Source organism: Venturia canescens, chromosome 1 (genome assembly GCF_019457755.1).
Source record: "Venturia canescens isolate UGA chromosome 1, ASM1945775v1, whole genome shotgun sequence".
Classification (NCBI taxonomy): Eukaryota; Metazoa; Arthropoda; class Insecta; order Hymenoptera; family Ichneumonidae; genus Venturia; species Venturia canescens.
This window is the reverse complement of record NC_057421.1, coordinates 21,635,524-21,654,296: the sequence shown is the minus strand read 5'-3', so window position 1 is coordinate 21,654,296 and position 18,773 is coordinate 21,635,524. Positions and strand designations below refer to the sequence as shown.

Here is an 18,773-nt window from a genome sequence, read left to right as displayed (position 1 = left end):
TATCAAATTATATTCGTTGGTATGTAAATTTCTCAGATTACCATGAGTATGAACACAAATAATGAATAAAAGTAGAACAAAAATACGGATTATTCAGGAACAAAGATCTTTCGTAATTTGAGCACAAAACCAACCTGGGCGAAAGCGCTGTATGCCCCGAATTGGTTGAAGACGTAGGGGTTTAGGAGACTCATGTTTCCGGCCATTTGCTGCATTCGTCTCGCCTGCCTCTCTTTATCAGTGTCTGCGTACTTTACCACTATGCTGGACGAAGCACCCTGCAAAATATACAGCAACCCCATGCCGAGCGGTTATTATCGTCTGTTTTTCGTCATAAAACTGCAAGGATGCTCTGAATAATATATATAGTAGGCTACGTATAAAAAGAATCGGTGTACATTCTCGGTGGCATCAAACGAGAATGCTTGGATTTGCGTTGGAAAAAAGAAGAATCCTCGATGAAGAGCTCGTAATATGATTTTTCCAGTAGACATTGCATTGCTGCATTGCAAAATTTTCGCTATTTTTTATATCGTGTTACCAGACGAAAAATTGCGCGGCTGAAATTTGTGAAGATCGTGATTTTATGGAAAAATTAAATTTCGTACAAGATAAAGTTTTCATCGGCCATGCGAATTCAAAATAATCATTCAACTGGTTCAACTGTTCGATATTAAATCGATTCTTAGTCCTAATTCTCCGATTATCAGGATTTTCTCGTTTAATTTCAGCATAAATCTCTACATGTAAACAGTAATCGGAGTCTCGAAAGAATCATTTAAATCTGAGAAAAAACATTTTAATAGTGCGACAATCTTCATTGGGGCCGTTTGTGAATTTATCAATGAATATTCGACAATGCAGCAACCAGAAAATCGTGAAAACCCGTATTAGTCTCAGTTCTATAGAAACCGAATTGTTTTTTTATCTTTCCTATAAGCCACTATGGAAAATGTTTTGCTCTCATTGTCCACGAGGTTATATCCTAGAGAGACCATTTTGTCGAGCTCGTCAACATCAGTATCGGTCAAGAGTCTTGCGATCTGTATAAACACCGAAATACTATGCTAGTATATCTGTTTACAGCCTGGAACTGTCTCTGCTAGGAGTCGGTGATGTGCGGCTGTTTACAGTCCGCATTGCAGACGAGCTTTCCCAGAGAATTTGCACTGGGTTAGAGAACAGAGAGGGCGTGTATGTTGAGATCCTAGCGCGTTGAACCGTCGTTACATAATCAGGCACCCGACAGCCTCAACACCCCAGTCGGATGCGCGTCGACGGTGCATCAGATCACGGACCGGTGGGTTATATACGTTGCCTACAATGACGTGTGAGATTCTCGAGCCACGGTACGGATTGGGGTAGGAAGGGCAAGCAGTTTCTACACCGAAAACGCCAAACCGCTAATGTCAGATGACTATTTTGATTATAATGGTGCCATGTGTGTAATAATCCCTGTGGAAATCATCGTCTCGATGATTACGGGACTAATTGTTATATGACCAAATTAACTTTTTTTTATATGGATTGCAATGGTCGTAGATGGAAATTCAAAAGACATGTTATGATTTGATAAAAACTTGTAGATTTCATTGAGTTGAGGGGGTCCTGTTTTAAAAAGTCCAAAAAATCTATTGCTTTCGGGAGTGTTTTTGGATGGACGGAAATAACTCACCGGAGCGAACTTTTCGGTATAGTTTCAAGGATATTTTAAGGAGGGTGGCTAGGGACGATACAATGTTGCCATGCTAAACCATGTAAAATACATTAAAAATTTCAAAATGATAAGAATTTAATAAAATTTGGTGAACATATTCTTTAGAGTTAAATTTGACAATACAAATTTTTTAAGATTTTTCTTCTGTACAGTTATCGAGTAGTTGATCACTAAAGTTCACGTGTATGAGCATAGCGTTTCCATATATATAGGTATACATTCCGGGCATAAGAAATCTGCTTTAATGCGTAATTACTCGATAACTAAGCAGAAGAAAATTTTGAAAAAAATCATGTCTTCGCACTTGATGTTGAAGAACATTATCACCAAATTTGATCAATTTCTTATCAATTTGACGAACGTAGCCACCCTCCTTAAGAGTACAAAGACATTTTTTTAATGTGAACCTGAAAAAGTTGCGAAATTATATTTTTTAGCAAGTTTAAAAAAACAACGCTTCTAAAGAAGAAGAATGTAAAAAAACTTTCCGAAAACAATCAATTTTTTAGACTTTCTAAAGCAGGACGCCTCACCCCCCCCCCCCCCCTCCCTCCCCCTTAAATTAGGTATACAAATGTTCAATGAAATTTCATTGAATAAGATGAAATTTAAGAATTCGTCTATATTCGACTCGGAATATCTTATATTAGACGAAAATTTCCAGCATAGAAAGTTCGAAAATGAAATGCTTCGACGTCCTTTTGTTTTAGCTTTGCTATTATAATTAGTCACTTGCCGCCGAGTAATTGGAGTATTTTTGAATTTCAATAGAATAATTTACAGCAAAAAAAGCATGGGACGACGAGGGATGTTCTTCTCGTGAAAATATAAAAAATACATTAAATTTTGATTGGAATTTATAAAACAAATAACAGTTTAATTTACTAGATTTAGTAGAGTCACTCGGAAGGTCTCGCACTATCGTGGGAGGAGTCAATAAGAAAGTTTTTGTTTTCGCGATAATCTGTTCGTGCCGGAAGAAAGGAGGTCCTGTTCATGTCTAAAATACAAATGGTTTGCACGTACGGGTGGTGTGGGTGGCAACAGGTGGTCAGTAGAGTCGCGTATATAGAAAATCTCCCGCGCGAGGAAGCTTTTGGTCTTGCACTCCCGCGGGGTCGGAGTACCTCGACATGGCGACGAGCGTCCTGTCTACACTGCCAGTGTATACTCGGCGCTGCATGATATATTATATACCGCGTTATCAATGCAAATGTGGGGCGTGCAAGAGTTTATAACGTGAAACTCAACTAGATGGGAGGGGCGTGCACGCGGGAAGAATACGAGCGATGTATCACGAGGATGTGCATTTTCACTTTTGTCTTTTCTGAAAACGCAGACAGCTTACTTTCCCTGACGAGATCACTGTTGCAGCGGCCGCTTGAGTAAACGCTCACGAGGATCTTTGTAACACGAGAAATAGGATTTAAAAATGATTTCACAGCTCGTGCCGATGATTTAATGAATATTGAAAAAATATTAAAAATCGAATGGCGAGATGACAGAATTGCTAGAAATTGCTAGATCAAAGGGACGAGAAACTTGAAACATCGAACGCAAAAGAAAATGATTTCCTCCTTAAAGTAATCTCCGACTTGGCCATTAGAGAGAAACGATTGGTCTCGTCACAAACGTATACCTAAGGCTTTCCCCGTCTCAATGGAGTCTAGCTTTAAGGACAGACGTTCACTCAGTGTGTGTGTACAATCAAGCAAATTTCATTGTTGCCCCGCACGCGTATACGTTCATGTCCTTCTCGCTCTTTCTCTCTCTCTCTCTCTCGCTTTCTCAGTGCTGTTAAGCCTTTCAACCTTTACCTCTGTGTACACATTGTGCGTAAAAGCTACGATTCCTCTCTGAACATATTGGGAGAGGCGTCAAAGCTCCCAAAGGATTTGAGACCTTACAAAGGACCGTGTCGTGAGACTCGGAACATTTCCCTCGCTACCCTTTACCCGCTCGCCCAAAGCCTTCTGGGCGGCGGCAACCTCAATCCAATTCGACAGTATTCTTAGCTTCAAAGGTAGATTTGCGAGGTATATTTTCAATGGCAGGCTTGTTCGTGATATAGCGTAGCATATGATGAGGCTCTCTCCCTCTCTTTCTCTCTCTTTCTCTCTCTCTCTCCCACTTTGTTTCTATGTCTATTTAGCGTTCTGTACATAGGTTATAAGGGTATACATATATATAGATAGACGGGTACTATAGTTCAAGATATCAAAGCCTCGTGGCAGCCTCACTCTACAGAATTCACTCGTAGGCCACATTTCACACACAGAATCCTCACCATCGAATAGCAGCAATTCTCGAGCTTTCAATGTATTTGTGATGGTGCATTCACCATTAATGAATTACCCGTTTCCTCCGGGCCCCGTGCCATTTCCGTTATACATTCTAACCTGAGCAACCAAAGTCAGAGGGGATTTATCGAGAAGCCTCGAGTGTAGCAATTTAATTGCTAAAATTGAGCCTTCATAGACCTGCATTCGCAAAATTACATGAAATCTTGGTGATGAATGTTGTACGACCTACGAATTTAACTCTTCGTCTTACGAGCTTTCAATTTTTATTACAAGATACCTCAAATTTATCCTACTGCAGTGAACTTTGAAATTTCGATCGAATTATAGATTGAAACGAGAATTTCATAAAGCCACGCTGCCGTAGATCATATTGAATTCAGAAGAGAATGGTAAACTTTGTTAATTTAGACGAGATTATTTTCGATAGATTTATGCAAGTTTTGTTCGGGTCGACGTGACCTTGTCTCCCTAGTTCATGCTCTCTTTTTCCCCTACTTGTTTTTTTTTTTTTTTTTTCATTTTTTTATCATTATTTTTTTTATCATTTTAATATGTCCTTCGATAATCCAAAGACGAAGGAGTCTCATCGTTCCGGCAAAGACGTCGATCGTGACATAATTAAAAGTTTCTGGTTCGTGAGTTCGTGATCGTCTTATATCCCCCTCGTCATCCAGATTGCGCGAGCAAATAAGGTCGCTCGTATTCCCTGGAGAGATAATCCACGCGAACTCGCGTGTCTCTGGGTCCATCACACGGCCTAAAAGTTGCCAGTCATAAAAGTTATGCGAGTTACACTCTCGTTCGCCCGGGCGTCAAAAACTTTTCTTTCTACAGTCGCCGTGCACGTTCGTCGAACGAACCAATATCGCTGCTTTCGTCCCTGTCACATGTCCCTCACCGCCACTCCAAACTCACGAAACTAGAGCTCGTTTTTCCTCTGGTAAGAAAAAAAAGTTTTCCAACAACTGGGATAATATCCCCGGTCCGATCTAGTGTAAAAAATATTTTCTCTATGTTTTGTTAGTTCGATGGAAAAATTGGAGTAGGAAACTGGGAACACGATTCAACGCAAACTATAGTGATTTTCATTGGAAGAACAATTATCCTGTGTATTCCCTTGCGTGATCCACATTATCTGCTAATACTATTCAACCGATTCGGAGGATCATTAAATCGATATTCGCTAGTTTAGAGATGAAATCATGGTCGAAAGAACCAGCACGTGCATTAGACAACAAAAGGACAATGGAGCTGGAGTGGTATTTGGTGGAAATAATAGTAGAATTAACCTAATTGCTTGTTCACAATATGAATCGGCAAATAAAAACAGAAAGCGTTCGCGAAGCTGTGGAATGTTCGACGTACGTAAGTGCACCTTGTTTTCAAAGTGTACACATGTTGGAAAGCCGTCATAACCCGTCGAAAAATACGCGTTGGAGAAACGAAAAGAATAAGAAGAATTGATATAGGGAGAAAGAGAAAAGGAGAGAAAAACCACGTGCACTTGAGCGTTCTACTTGACGCCAATCTCTTGGATAACACGTGTATACAATGCTACGAGGGTATATAAGAGGGTGTTAGTATTCGATGGAGGTATAGAGACACGTGGGCGGGTTGGTGAGATCGTATCGGCGCCAGTCAAGCCCGAAGCCTCATTATTGGGGGATTACGGTTCATTAGTCTCGATCCAACGTTTTGAACGTCACGCAAAAAGGAAGAATCCGCTTCCTCTGCTCCGTTCTCTCTCTCTCTCTCTCTTCCTTTATCTCGTGCACACATACATCGACAAACTTTCCCTATTCCTCTTTATCTTTCCCTCGCTTTCACTCCCTTGCGGAGGTGTTGTCATGCGGGGAATGTTTGTGGCTGTCTAACGCTATATTCTCGTCATAACATCGCTATAACTTACCTCCATCAAGCACTGCTGCCTTTTTCTCATAAACACGAGGAGGATGACTCGATAAAAAAAAAAAAAAAAAAAAAAAAAACAAAAATGGGGGAGTAGAATGAAAGAATGAGGAGAATAATGATCGCGGTTGCGTAAGGACTTTTGATTTTTTTTCCCCGGAGATGATTAAATGGAGAAAACTAATGAGTCCCGGAATATTTTAATTCGGGAAAAAATCGCGTGAAAGGGAACAGAAGGAACCTATCGATAAAGGTTTCATATATGCACGCAGGTACGTATACATCTGCACAAATACGGACATTTACCGAGATATTAAACCGTCCGTATCTCGTGATAGCGTTGCTATGGCCCACAACATAGTTACACGTGTACACTCGCGTATACCAAAATAAAAATGTTTTCGCGCTCTCTCTCCTCGCTTCCTCTTTATTTTTCTCTCTTTCCCCTATTCCACGCCATCTTTCTTGAGGAATTTTCCTTCTATTTACCATCGGGTGTACTTCCGCACGCCAAGAAAACGTTTCACAGGCGCTGCCCCGGAGTACAAATATTTATCCGAGCGCCTTTCATGTCTGGGAAATAATTTTCAGCGGTCCTCTTACCCCTTCTTACGCTCACCATTCCTCCTTACCCCTCTGACTTCTCTTAGGAAGTCATCCCGCCACCGCCTTTGGCTGTTTTTGCTTTTCGCGTTATCATCGTATTCTCTCGTTCTTCCATATTTTAATATCTATGTATATGCGTGTATATAAATATATCGCACATACATATACACTCATGTTATGAAGGGTGCATTCCTGCGCCTCGAGAACTCTTGGCTTGTTGCAAGGGTTATTCTTTCTTCGAGCATCCAGCCAAGTAGCGGAGAAAAATGGTGTTGCGAAGAGTTCAGGGAGGAAGAGAGCTTCTCCCTCAAGAGAGAAAGCCCTCTCAATGTAGCTCTTGGTTTTCTCCGCGATAATAACGCATATTTCCGAATTACAGAGCTTTCCGCCCTTTCCTCTTTTCTTCCTCAGCACCGGCCCTGGCAAACTATCGAGCAATTACCTTGATAAAATTATATCTCGTTTCCGCTCAAGCAAATAATGGCGTTACTCGTTGATACGATAGTGTTGAGGAACGTCGTCGAAGTTGTTTCATTTCTTTTCGTCTTCCTTCATCAACTAATTGTTATCGTAATTTTATAATAGCATCCCCCCTTGATCAGAACGATGGTTTGTTATTTAGCATATGTTCGTGCTTCGAAAATGCTGAAAAGTTTTAATTGTGCGATACGAATTTTTTTGGGGCACTTTTTCTCGTTCATTTTTCGAGCAGCAAATGATGTCTGGAATAATATTTTGTTCATAAATCGAGTAAAAAGTTACTTTCATCAATATTTTACTGTTCTGCCTCGCTTGTTACGTCTATTGTATACCTTGCTCGTGCACAGTGAGTATGTTTGATCCCCTTTAGGAGAGAAAGGAAAAACTACGAGGTAATTTTCTCCTGCAAATGAGAGGAGCGTTATTCAATAACCTTTCATAATATCACTGATAAACTTGCATGCACAAAAAAATTCAACGTCGAAAGCTGAAACCTCGCCGTAAGACCTCGCTCCGGGAAAATATGTTTTTTACAGTCTGATTAAAGAATGAGGTAGGAGCCTCAAAAAATAACGATAACAAGGCCAACGATATTACAACATGAAAACGAGTACGCGAGAGCGAAAGTCCGATGGAGGCAAAGAAACGGAGCGAGAAAGATAAAAAAACAAGTTAGAAGAACCCTTTAGTATATGATGGGAAACGCTATGGGTCGCCGACCTACATGACTTTACTGTCGATGCCTTTACGAGTACGGAACTCCGGAAATAAAGCAGCAAGTCTCCCTCCCCCTCGCTCCTGTGTCTTGCTCCGTTTATTCGAGTTCAGTGTGCGCAGTTGGAAGAAAAAAAAACACCATGAGGAGACTGTTAACTCATCGTACGAACCTTCTTAAGGGTGCAGGGTTGATGGAATGTACTTTTTTTAAATGTAAAAGTCTCTGATTTGTTTTTAATTCTGTGTGTCATCGAATTACGAAACATAAAATTCTGTCAGTTATAACTTCTAATTGGTATTTGGAAAAAATTCTCGTGTTTCTGACGACATTCTTACGCTTTCTGAATCATAGTCGAAGTTTAAAAATGTGGAATATTCATGCGCGTTTTGTTTCAATGGAGGTTAATTAATCATAAGCTCGAAATAACGAAGCACCAGCATTTATCGATTTTTTAATACAATTATTATTTTCCAAGGGATCGTGTAATTTACTGTCCACGCCATACAGAAGCAACGATGCGAAAGATTCCGTTCAAATTGAATTTTCCACCGTTCGTATCAGAGTCGTGGCAACCTGCCGTGAAATCCGTAAGAACAGTAATTTTATTACAACGTGAATGCCTTAAAAATTAATCTTTAACCGTCACTTTTTTCTCGGCCATATTGAATACGTTTATTCCCCGGCGGAAACAGATAAAATAGCTCTTCTTTTTCCTTCGCCGCTTTTTACGGAAGTAAAAAAGAAGACCGACGCGTTACCGTGGGATATCGGGGAAGTGGAAAGAGTCGCTATTTATCAGACAAATTCTTTACGGGAGACCTCGTAATAGATTGAACGGAGAAAATGGAGTTTTTCCCTTTCGCTTTTTTTCTTTTTTTTTTCTTCTTATTTTCTACCTGTCTTTCTCTTGCTTTTCGGTATGGGCTAATGGGCTTCTCTTTCTCCAAAGAACATCAATGCCAAGCCGTTCAATGCCAGCCTGTTCGTCAATTAGTTACGAGGCGTGTTCCAATGAAAGTCTGAGCCACCATCGGACGTTTCTTCGTGAAACGGAAGGCAATATGGACCCATTAACTATTGATGTACGTAAGGGCGTATCCGTGATTTCACTCAATGCTACCAGTTCAGCCATTTTATTTTCAAGCAAATAGATCGCGTTGTTCTACACATAAGGCATTTGATGCCGGACCGATTAATCAATGATCGCGTTCATTTAAAATATTTCAAAATATTTTTTCATCTACAATTATTCGCTGCAAGAACAGGAGTCTTTTTATTTTCATCGAATTCGTTCAAATTCGACAACTTGTTCGAATATAGCTTTTCAGACATTGAAGATATCGAAACAATATCATTGATCATGGCTTTCGTGTCTAGTTGAAGTTTCACAGAAACGATACGCACAATAAATGTTAGAATTCGATTCCATTTATTTCTTCAGCTTTGAAACATTCTGCTTTCTATTTCGACCTTGTATTAATTCTATTACTATTCTTCAACGGGTCGAGATAAAATTTTTGGAAAAGGCCCTAAAAACTCTTATTACCAGTTGATACTTGAAATAAAAAAATCCGACGAAATCCTACTCCCCAGAGTCATGGACCATCCGGTTGGGCACGGAATGCCCCTCGTTTTACATACTTACACATACCAATGAACGACGCGTGAATGGGTCAAAGGAAACAGGCATTTCTCAATGGTGCATGAAGGCGATGGTACGTCAGTGCGGCACATAATAGTGCGAGAACCAGGATTTGGAGCTCTAGCCTTGTGTCCAACGAAATTAAGCAATTATTCGTTGATTGGAGTCGGGCTGTGTGTAATGCTTTAGTTTGCACGCGCCATCACACTTGCCAATCCCACGAAGTTCTCTAATTTAAACGGAAGTACAGTTCTAATTCCAAAATAGACTACGGTAACATTCTAGTGGGAAATGTGAAGCACGCGGTGAGGTTACATCCTGCTTAACCACAGGAATTTCGCCATATTTATCCTTCGATTCGACGTGAAATTGTATGGCACGAATGGTGAAGATCCAAATTTGCAAAGATTTTCAGCTCTGGGCTATGTGATGTAATGTCTCATGTCAGAAAAACTCATGACACTTCAATCGAAACATTGTTTCGTCAACGAAATGACTTTTATTTATATCACCTTTTATTTTATTTATATTTTTTTATTGTTTAAGGGTATGGATCAGTCGACTAACCTCACTTGGAATTTTCGAAATCGAAATTCTTTGACACGGTTTGAACGATTAAAAAAGGCTCTGTCAGCCTGCGCAGGACGATGGAAAAAATCGGCTGACGCAGAGCCAATCATTTTAATCGGTCAAACTCTCCCAGAGAATTTCAATTTGCGGCTATTTCTCTCGTACTCACAGTTGCGAAATACCGACTGATCCATCCTCTCAAAAGTGTCTCTATGAAGCTGACGACGTTAGACTTTCATCGAAGCCTCTACCAGTGTCGAATCGGTCAACTTACATCTTTGGTTCGGTATTAACTCAGCATCGAGTCTACCGAAGGAATGCACTGTTCGAACAAGTGTTGGCAAAAGAGGGCCGATTCTCAGCAGATACGAAACGTCCAACGAAGGTGCGACGCGGATCTTATCGGAATAGAATGAGAAGATTATAAAATCATTACAAAGAGGTAAAGCAATTTCGTGTAACCTCTGCGGGTAGATGGGGCGTGTGATGTATCGCAAAGTAAAGAAGCCAGATGAAGGAGGGTAAGAGCAACTTTTGCTCGCTTCGGGAGATGCTTAGGGGCGCGAGTCGCGAGCTTATAGACTTCTCACGGCCTTTCCCTCTCTCTCTCTTTTGTTCGCTTTCCATCTTTCTCTATGGTACAAGCCTTCCATAAAGATTCCCTTCTCCTCTGACGTTGAAGCTGGCACCACCCCCCGTTTATATAAGTTTGCTCTGCTGTACAGTTATAACCGATGTGAGATCTTTCTCTTATTCTCTCTTTTCATCTCGCTGTTTTCTCTCTGCTTTTCTTCTCTCTCCCCCTCCCCCCGGTCTCGCTAGTACTCGATCTCTCTCTCTCTCTCTCTCTCCGGCTCTGACTCTCGATACGCAGGCGGCCGTCGTGTTTCTGCGGGGTCGTCGCCAAACAAGTAACAGTTGTACAGGGTAGTGCCAAGGATAAAAGCGATGCAATTACGAGTTGGCAAGGAATTACTCAGGGAATGTCTTTAATTAAATGTTGGAAGCAGTTTCCCCTTTCCGAAGCCTCCGTTAATGCGGAGACAATTTCCTCCCGGGGGAGGGGAAGAGCGTTGGAGAGAGAGAGAGAGAGAGAGAGAGAGAGAGAGAGAGAGAGAGAGAGGAAGCCAGGGAAAGAACAAACATTTGGCGTAAGAGCTTCCAAAGTGTACACATGAAATCTTCTTTCTCGCTCTCACGATAAGTTTTGTGTGTAGTGACATCCAATAGGAATGCTACTCGATAAAGCTTCTCGTGTAACTTTAAATATGGCCAAGATATCTTCGAAACACGTGTTTCGAAGAGAGAATGAAGAAACTTCAATCCGACATCCAAAGCTCTGCGTTGTCTGCAGACCCAAAGTAACTCTGTTTGAAACTTCGGGACCTCTTAATCACCCGTGTCACACTTTTCGATCAAAGAAAACGAGACTCCTGCTCATTCGTTTGGGGCCGAAAACTCGTTATTTTCGAACTCTTGACATTGTCTTCGCAGTTGATAGTGTTTTCTCCATTTCTCGTGTTACCTCCATCGAAATTTCTCGACTAAATGCTTTCGTATACGGATTAATAAAATTTGAAATTGATTGTAATTGAACATTAATTGAGGAATGAAACTCCGAAAATATTGCAGTGAAGGGATTTTTCAGAATTCAAAAAAACTCGAATTTGTAACGAAAGCGTTCCCGACATAATGCACTTGTGTAAATGAATATGAAAATATGTGTAGGAATTCATTGAATTTGTGCGACGCTGATGTTCGTAATAAAGCATGACTTTTGCGCAAGAACAGTATTTACAGAAGCTTCAAAGAGCACGTGTACAAAGAGTCCTGCTTTTTACGCCGCTCCCAATTCTTTTCATCGTCACCTCCTGTAAACAAACGCGGAACGATTCTTTCACGTGGCTGATTTTACCGAAGAGGACACTTCACAGGTACTTTTGGCAAACGCAACAAGAGAAAGACAAGGACAAAGGAAAGGGGGTGCAAAAAACAGAAAAGGGCCCTTCGTACAAGGGTGAGCTTTAATTTCCGTCGGCAGCAGCCCCCACCATTTCATACGAGTCTGTGTGTCCGCAGAGCAGGAGAGAGAAGAGGCAGACTCTTGGGATGAGAGACTCGGCAAAAGAGCAAGCAAATGATTAAAAAACGGCGCATGAACTTTGGGGAAAAGTGAGAATCGTGTGTAGCCCATTTCTTCGTTTATATGAGCGCTCGGGGTATTTCTGTATGACATTGGAACACAATAATTGCATTTTGACTTGTTTTACATTTACAACTTCATCATTACAGTCTTTTTGACACAGACTTGTTACTCTCACGGTTTTCAAAAATTGAACATTAAAGTAGTTCGGCCATTCTGTGACTAGTCGATTTTGCAACTACTTTATGTTGGTTAAATTCAAGCCTAAATTATTAATAAAATTAATAAACACTTACATTGAGAATATTTTTATCACAAGAATGTAATAAAATGCTTTAAGAATATCATAAATGATCGAATTTATACTTCAACTTGACTAGTTAATGATTGAGTCGGTACCGGCGACACTTTAAATACACATAACTTTTTATTGTGCAAAAGAAAGTTTATATCGGTGTAATGGCACCGAGAAAAGGGAATGGTCAATTCGTTAAAAAAAGCGAAGCTACTAGACGAATAAAAGTACGTGAGTCATGCTCAAAAATAAATTTAATTAAATTTTCGCGATTCCCGAATTTGCCCGAAGTTCAATCAGCTGTTACCAGCCGTCCAATGTAATGACTGAGGTCCGCTTTCGACGCGTCAAAAACTGAAATTTTTTTATGTTTTCTTTTTCAAAAGCCCCGTAAAGTAATGTGTGTTCGTGTGTGTGTGTGTGCTTTTTTTTAAGAAATGGAATCTGTGATAAATTTTCTTCACGATATAAACTTTTCCGAAGCTCGAACGCCGTACAACTTTTTCACAATTAATATTATTGCGAGTTCTCCCATAAGGTATCGTGGTAAAAACTCAAAATTGTATATGAAAATTATACTTTATCAAAAGGCCGAACTACTTGGACCGATAATTTCTCAAATAAATTTTCCAAGTATACAGACTGCTTGCCACCATCTTTAGATTTTGAAATTTAGTCCCATCCACTCCTTAAAAGTTTTCACTTTGAAAATGAAACAAATTAAACCCAATTTCATTAAATAACTGCGCTCACTGTAAATCGGAAGCGTCCTTATAATTTTTGAATGAATGCTTTTTTCGATTTTTCTTCATACAAACGTAGTTTACTCATAAAAATATAAAACTTCTCAAATCGGATTGAATTCATATTTGACCTTTATTTTTCTTTTGCGCTTTGTATCCACATAATTTGTGTTCTTTCATTGTATTCCAACATGTTGATTTTTTATTTTTCCCATACGGCGTATTCCTGAGGCTTCAAATATAATATGCATGCGTGAGTGTACAATGTATAAGGAAGAAGTAAACTCGAGGGTGGTAAACCCTTCCTGTTATGTACGCTATATGGCCGGGAACGCCCGGGCGATGGAGGAAGGTTGACGCCGAGCGTGACAAGAAATGTCACGCGGCTTTTGTGGGGAAAAGGTGTAACTGCGTTTTCCCCTATTCGACGTGGTCGCATACCATCCTTGTGACGCATATAACACCTTGGAGCCTGCTGGGTTGAAGGGTGCTTTCTATTACTTCACGCGTATATGTACATAAATGCACATACAGCGCGCCAACTCGTTCACTCAATTTTCCCTCGCGCGGTATACGACCGAGAACCGTCATTCTTGAATATAGCAGAAGGAAGACTCTTTATTCTTGTCAAGTGCACGGTCTGCAGTGTACGAAAACCAATGGATTCTTAATATTTACATTACCCTCTTTAAACACTATTCTCATGAATTTCTGTTGAGAACAAATTTTATTTTTATTCGACCGGCGTTTTCGTTGTTGAACGACCAATTTTTAAAATCAATTTTAATTCCAATTATCGTACGCGCCGTTTGTTTCCATCTGAATTTTTTTCAGCGCCCATTTGAGTAATTTTTTAATTCGGAATCGTTCAAAATTATATTTATATTTAAAGTAATTATCACATCGTTTGAAACAAATAATTTTATAAACTTTTCCACGTTTTTGTTCTTTCCCAGTGTCAAAATATTTAAAAACTTTTAAATCGTTTTGTCCAGTGTTTTGTCTCGTCCAACTGAGACAGTTTATAACCAAATGAAAACACTCCTAAAATGAATTTCCCTTTTAAGGGTACCCGATATTGATACAAATTTTGGTCACACAATTGACGGAAACCGCGTTTGATTTCGCGGTGATGAGTAAAAATACACACCATGAATTTAGCTTAGCCGTTTTGCCCCGGTTACTCCCATTCTCATACTTGTACGAACGTTTTACTAACGTACATTGTATGCATGCATGAAAATATGTAAGGGTGGGTTTCGCAAAGTGGCTCTCTACACATGAACATACTCGATGGAGTACGCAGGTGGAGCATAAGGTTTTCGGAGCTCATCTTGTTCGCGGGGCACGAGATGAAGGGAATAAGAGAAGAGTCAAGTTTTCGAAGAGCCACTCGGTGGATGCTCCTCAGCGAAGAGAGATCCTCACTACTCCTTCGTACCAAGCTATATATCATCGGAAGCTTTAGCATAGGACTTGGCGGAGTTGTATACAATACGTTTAACCCTCGCTCTAACAGGCCTTAATCATAACAAGAGGGCTTTTGGCTTACGCATGAGGACCCGAACGTTTTCCGTTCCAAGTTCCAAGCACTCGAGATTGAGAAAGAGACAGAAAGCTCACATCCTACCCTATAAAGTGTACGTGTTTCATCCGTGTGCTTCAAACTTTCTCCCTACTCAACACTAGAGTCATGCAAGCCGCACAGAATATTTTCACCCCTTCCATGTCTGCTCTCTCTCTCTCTCTCTCAACCCCCCTCGTGTTTTCTCTCTCTTATCCTTTCGCCTCTTCCGCCATCGCTTTAATCGCAGCGATACATGAATGGCCGCTCGTTATAAGTATATATAAGCGCCCACCTAACCACGTAAGCACACACAAATGTGTTGCTCTCGTTCGTGTACCCTACCACAATACATCCATAAAAACTCAACCCCTCGTACGTACTCTGTACGTTGCTGCATCATTCATCTACCCCTTCGTGAAATCTCAAAACAAGCAAAGCACCTATAGAGGGATTAATAATGCGCGAATGGCACTTGAATAGCTCTGGATGGAAGTACACGCAAACATATTGAGGTCGAAATACAGAGATATCCGTCATTAAAGGACACTCGAGAGTTTTTGAAAGACAACTGTGTTGCAGCCTTTTTCATCAAAATATTTCGATAAAAATCATGGTGCACTCGGTTGACGCTCTCTTTGTTCTAGATTGGGTTGCTGCGTATTTGTTTTCTTTGTATCGATACTCATCGCACGCGCTACCGCGTCCTTAATCCTGGAAAAGGCATATACCAACGCGTACCACATCCACGTATTTATACCAGGAATCTGGCGTAGCGCGAATCCCGTCCGTGACGCGTATTAGAAGAGCCACACGTATCAGATTGCAAATCAATATCTCATTTCGCAGGTATAAGTCGCGAGATGTCTCTCGTATATGTAATGCAGTTTCCCGGGCGACGTGCCCGAGATCACTCGTGCTGTATAGAGTTGGCGAGATGTTACTCATGATGCCTGACGTCGAGAGCGAACACCGAGCGACACGGGAGGAACAGACTAGGTATATCGGTAAGCTGCGCGATATACGAAGGTGAAGAGGAGAGAAATGGCGGTACGCCGAGAGAAACGAGAGAAGCCGGAGGGTGGGTTAGCGAACACGACCAAATCGAATTACCCTCCGGCAGTTCTGTATCGAAGCAGGGAAACTGGTGTGCAGCAGGACTCCATCCTTCTCACACGTTATAACGAAAAGTCTTACTGGAACCAATGACGTTGTGGAAGCTTAGGTGGGAGACAGGGAAAGCGAGAGAGCAAACTGGAGTGTGTGTGTGTGTGTGTGTGTGTGTGAGAGAGAGAGAGAGAAGCAGAAGTGTATGAGAAATAAGAAGAGGAAGGGGAAAGTACTGGGCGCCTGCTAAGCTCGTTACGAGACCCCATTCAATCTTTCGGCGGCTTAACGAGGAACCTTCCCCGTGATTGACGTAGCCCTTCTCTTTTCCTCCCTATCGGGCCACGTTGCACAAGCCACGTTTACCCTGGATATGAAGACGGAGATCACCGCGTCGAAATCCACGGCGAAATGTCGACCTCCTTCCTTTCTCTTTCAACCCGCTGCCGGCAACCCTAGTTTGCTCTTGCTACTTTTATGACTCGCGCGATACGAAAATTCATCATTCATCTGACCGTCCAGCTTAGCCTTTCGCAGTTCATTCCCAAGATTTTGAGAAAAAAGGGGTTTTGGAGAAAACACTATTGGAAACGGTGGAGAAGAAACTAATATAGCAACTCCCGTAAAGGGATTTCTCTTTAGCCAACATTCTTACACTATTTTTTGTTCTCGATTCCATGAAAATGATATTCATGAAAATTCCTTCGGTTACCGAACGACACGTGCGAGAATAACTTTGAAAAATGACTCGAGTTTTTAATTTGCCGGGAGAAAAGTTATTTCATTTGTAAACAAACAGGGAATTTGTACATGTATGCGTGGCATCATTGAAGCACCATTTCCTATTTGCCATTGAGTAGAGCTAGCCAGCAAGTGGAAAGCTCCACCGGAGAGTCTCCATGGCAACGTCTACCGCGAACCTTTTACGCAAATGTTCCTACTGTTATAGTGAGGATTTTGCGGCAAGACGAGTGCGGTTCCTCTTTTGCTTTTACAGAGCTCGTCTACCCCTCCCCTTTTCGACTTCCCATCGCACAGAAACGACAGACTTTTCGCGGCGACGCTCTCTTTTGCGAGGAAATGTACGTGTTATTGGATTAAAAGACCCGCAGTGTTGGCGCTAAACACACTCACTATACAACGGTGGAGAGAAAAGCCCATTTTCGTGTTCTGCACTGCACTTTCTGTTGGTCACTGCGACCTCACAACGTTCGCATTATTCTCTGTTCGTGTCATTTAACGAGATGTTAAATGAAACATACACATACGTATATACATTTACATATTCAGGTTTAAATATGTGGGCAAGGATAAAAGAGTTCGTGCAAATTCATTGTAGAGAGAGAGAGAGAGAGAGAGAGACCTTCGAATAGATAGCATCAAGTACAAACGAAGTATTGCTAGAGGGTTCTGGTAGCACTTCCTTTTAGATGACATTGCCACAAGCCGGGGTTTACCCTCGGAAAATGCCAATAAGAGCATCCGCAAACTTTCGCAATTCTACGTTTCACACCGTTTCATCTTCTCCTTCCCAGTGGACCAAGACTTGCCGATTTTCTGTGGCCTAGAGGGTCTGGCTATACCAACACCGATCGGCCAGGTGAAATTCGAGGTGACACCACGAGAGTCTGCTGACAATTCAATTATAACTGACAGAAATTCTCCGAGTTCGTAACTCTCTGCCTCTTTCTCTCACGCTTCTCCTTTGCTCTCTTTCTTTCACTCACACCCTCTCTTTGATTCTCTATCTGGCCCCCTACAAACCCAAGAAAGTTTGGAAGCTTCGACGGGTACATCAGTGGCAGGGCTGCCAGCGTAGATGGTACAATCGTGGGAAGGAATATATATATATATATATATATGTTTGTATGGGTCATTCCATTACGAACGTACGATTTCGTGCAGTGACCATTTCTCATTTCACCAACACAAATGGTGAGCTGTGATTATCTGAAGAACCTCACATTATTAAATACAAATCAATCCCATATTGGTTCAGGGTCGTCATTTATTGAGGTAACTTCGATCTCGAACACGTGCAATGTTCAATCGCTTATAGCTCCTCCAATAATGAAAAAAAAAATCGATGCTGTGAATAGACATGTGGAAACAAATTTCGAATACAATCTCCCAGTACTTTTTTTCCTCTAAAAACTAATAATTAGAAGAAGCGTTTATCACTTATAGAAGTTTTATAGAAGCACTTATAGAAGCGTTTATCACTGACGAGAAATAATTGGTGCTGACAAATTTTCTGGCGGTTATCAGAAAAATTGGAATCCTTTGAAATGAGCTCGAGGCTCCCAAAAATAAAGAAACTTTGGTGAGGATTACTGCTTCACCGAATAATTTGCGATGGGAAAGCCCATATGTACCTAGCCGACGAAGAGACCGCTATAAACCCTCTGCCCATTTCTCTGCAGCCCCATTGCTGACGCCATTTTACCCTGTTTCCTTTACTCCCAGCGGGCGTCGTAGCTTTCGACCCTTCCACCCTTTTCTCTTGGTTGTGTTCTTCGCGCGCGCGGCTCTTTCCCCATCTCGACCAAGTGTTATGCAGATTTGTGTTTGGCCAGTCATTACTGGGGTGTTTGCCGCCCCTACTCTCCGACGTTTATTGTGTATAATATATACATATATAGGTAAGAAATGTGGCGACCCGTGGGATATTCCGGTGAGGTCTCTCTCGCAATGAACAGCCCCACGCCTCTCATTCTTCCGATCCAACCATCAGCTTTCGTACAGAGGACAGTAGAGAGCTGTCTGCGACGTCAGACACAATTCCACGGGAAGTACACCCTTCAGTGGCCTCGGGAACTGTAACTGCTTCATTGCTCTGACTCTACGAATTCACTCTACCGCGTGACGTGGTGGAAAAAATTATTAAACCGAAAGCCTACCCTAGGGGGTCGTCGTCTTATCTTTGCTCTGCTGTGAGAACGGTGAGCAATCATGCTGATGCTGCTTGCGGCTCCCG

General features: G+C 41.3%; 1 protein-coding gene across 9 annotated transcripts in view; it reads right to left on the bottom strand.

Moving 5' to 3' along the window:
- bru3 (bruno 3) overlaps positions 1-18,773 on the bottom strand; it is a 620,380-nt gene that overhangs the window by 30,939 nt on the left and 570,668 nt on the right. For all 9 annotated transcript variants that reach the window (XM_043432966.1, XM_043432964.1, XM_043432969.1 and 6 more), the window contains one exon: positions 135-278. In XM_043432966.1, coding sequence (XP_043288901.1) covers positions 135-278 — 144 coding nt within the window. The remainder of the gene's footprint in view (positions 1-134; positions 279-18,773) is intronic.